Genomic DNA, 2371 nt, shown 5'->3' with positions numbered 1-2371 from the left:
TATACGCACCGTTTTAAGATATCGTGATTATACGTATATGGATGAACCCGTTTACTTTCGGTACCCCCGCGAAAATTACACGTCTGATATTATTTTTTGATAACCTTTTCATGATAAGATTAGATGATAAGCGAACGAAAAATGATCAACAGTAGTTTGAAAAAGCCAAAAAGGTTCAATTCTTGTTCTTGTACGCCAGTTTTTGACATTTGTGCCTCTTCTTAAAACAATAATGGGTTTGGGGCGATTGTTGATTATCTCTGAAAATTAATAGTTTTAATGTCAACGCAATCGCTTCTCCACCAAATCGGCATTTCCCAATAACCGTGATCAACACTGCGGTTATAAATTTGTAAAGATGGGCAACCAACTGGTGGGTATAGCGCCCTCGGAAATATTTCCTGTCGAACACTATCTGACCGATCACTCGCAACTGCAGTTCGATGCGAGGTAATTAAAATTCCAATGCCGATATGTCAATGGTTTGGTAAATATTGTTTTCTGTTGTTCTTCACAGCTTGGGGAGTACTAGGTTTTTTAAAGTAGCCCGTGCAAAGTCTCAAGAAGGAATGATTGTTGTCAAAGTCTTTGCCCTGCACGATCCAATGTTGCCGTTGGTCAAACACCGTGTGCACATTGAAGAGATAAAGTCCAAACTACAGTCGGCTGTCAATTGCTTATGTTTTCAAAAAGTTGTTGTACGTTTATTAAATCTTAAAGGGTTTGTTAGAGATTATTTGATTTCACTTGTTCAATTTTTTTTTAGATGACTGACAAAGCTGTTTTCTTGATGCGAGAATATGTCAAGTATAGTTTGTATGATCGCATCAGTACCAGACCTTTCTTGACCATGATAGAGAAAAAATTTATTGCTTTTCAAATATTGTTTGCTCTACGACAATCTTATACATTAGGCGTATGTTTTTATTATATCACTAATAAATGTAAATTCTAATTTAGAAATGTTTGTACACACAGGTGTGCCACGGTGATATCAAGTTAGAAAATATCATGATTACATCTTGGAATTGGGTGTTACTCACAGATATCGCCTCTTACAAACCTACATACCTACCTGACGATAACCCTGCTGATTAATTCATTCTTTTTTGATACTTCTCGTAGAAGGCTATGTTACATAGCTCCGGAACGGTAAGTAATATTACTCATATAATGTTACTTAAATTGTGTTAATAGAACATTCATTTGAATTCTGTAGTTTTGTGAAGACATCTACTGAGCTTACCAATCAGTTGTTACCATCTGAAGATCATGTTAAAAAAGGAGAATTGACTCCAGCTATGGACATTTTCTCCACTGGGTAAAAGAAAATAAATAACAAATATTTAAATATCGTCCCCGTTCATGCAAAGTACACTAAGTCCAAAAATCGACTTGGAAATTTGTATTTTAACAATAATAAGAACTATAAATTTCACAGTGTCATATTATTTATTACTTCTCATAAACAGCTACTTCCCTTAAGGGAAACTCAATTAAAAAAAGAAAGAAAACAATTTGGTTACATATGGTATACATTTAAAGTTTGAGAAAATTGCAAGAGCTGATTCATGTTTTTGGACTTGGTGTGTTTTGCATGAACGGGGACGATATGTACTTTTTTCTTTTTTAAATAATACATCATGACAATATCATTTTCATTTTACAGATGTGCACTAGCAGAAATGTTCACAGATGGTCGCCCGCCTTTTGATTTATCACAGTTGTTGGCATATAGAAATGGAGAGTATGATCCAAACACTCACGTTGACACTATTGACGATGAAGGAATTAGAGTATGTAAAACAAAATCAGTTATAACTTATAAGCATTTGAATTATTTTATTAAATTTGTAATTTTAGGATCTCATTAAATCCATGATAAAATTAAATCCAGCAGACCGTTGTTCTGCTGAATTGTATTTGGACGAAGAGAAAAATAAAATATTTCCAGATTACTTTTATTCTTTTCTTCAACCATATTTACAAATGTTTTCGGCCACAAATCCTATAATTTCGCCCGACGAAAAAATTGATAGGTAAGCACTAAGCAAGTAAAAACATTAGTAGGTTTGAATGATAATAAAATTATTCTAATACAATGTTATTATTGTTATAGATTGAAAAGTGATGTTAACGGTATAATTAATATGTTGCTTCCATCTAACGATTCAGAAGGATGTACTGATGGTTTAGTGTTAATTGTTCAATTAGTTACTTCTTGTATTAGGTAATAGTTCTATATATATACATACTTATAATATAGGTTATGTTTATAAATTATACTTCAATTAATTTTCATTACTTTACTATTTGTAATATATGTATTTTTTCAGAGGTTTGCATTTGTCTACAACCAAAATACAAGCTA

At 32.4% G+C, this 2371-nt stretch overlaps 1 protein-coding gene across 1 annotated transcript in view; it reads left to right on the top strand.

The window, feature by feature from the left end:
• Positions 1–157: 157 nt before the first annotated feature.
• The window catches only part of LOC100570599 (phosphoinositide 3-kinase regulatory subunit 4-like), a 7600-nt gene continuing 5386 nt past the window's right edge, over positions 158–2371 (top strand). The window contains 10 exon segments of the mRNA XM_008184666.3: positions 158–450; positions 518–698; positions 767–916; positions 979–1095; positions 1097–1152; positions 1220–1321; positions 1670–1796; positions 1864–2039; positions 2120–2230; positions 2337–2367. Coding sequence (XP_008182888.1) covers positions 359–450; positions 518–698; positions 767–916; positions 979–1095; positions 1097–1152; positions 1220–1321; positions 1670–1796; positions 1864–2039; positions 2120–2230; positions 2337–2367 — 1143 coding nt within the window. The 5' untranslated portion in view covers positions 158–358.

This window comes from Acyrthosiphon pisum, unplaced genomic scaffold (assembly GCF_005508785.2).
Source record: "Acyrthosiphon pisum isolate AL4f unplaced genomic scaffold, pea_aphid_22Mar2018_4r6ur Scaffold_21041;HRSCAF=22866, whole genome shotgun sequence".
Taxonomy (NCBI): Eukaryota; Metazoa; Arthropoda; class Insecta; order Hemiptera; family Aphididae; genus Acyrthosiphon; species Acyrthosiphon pisum.
This window is presented reverse-complemented; position numbering and strand designations above follow the sequence as displayed.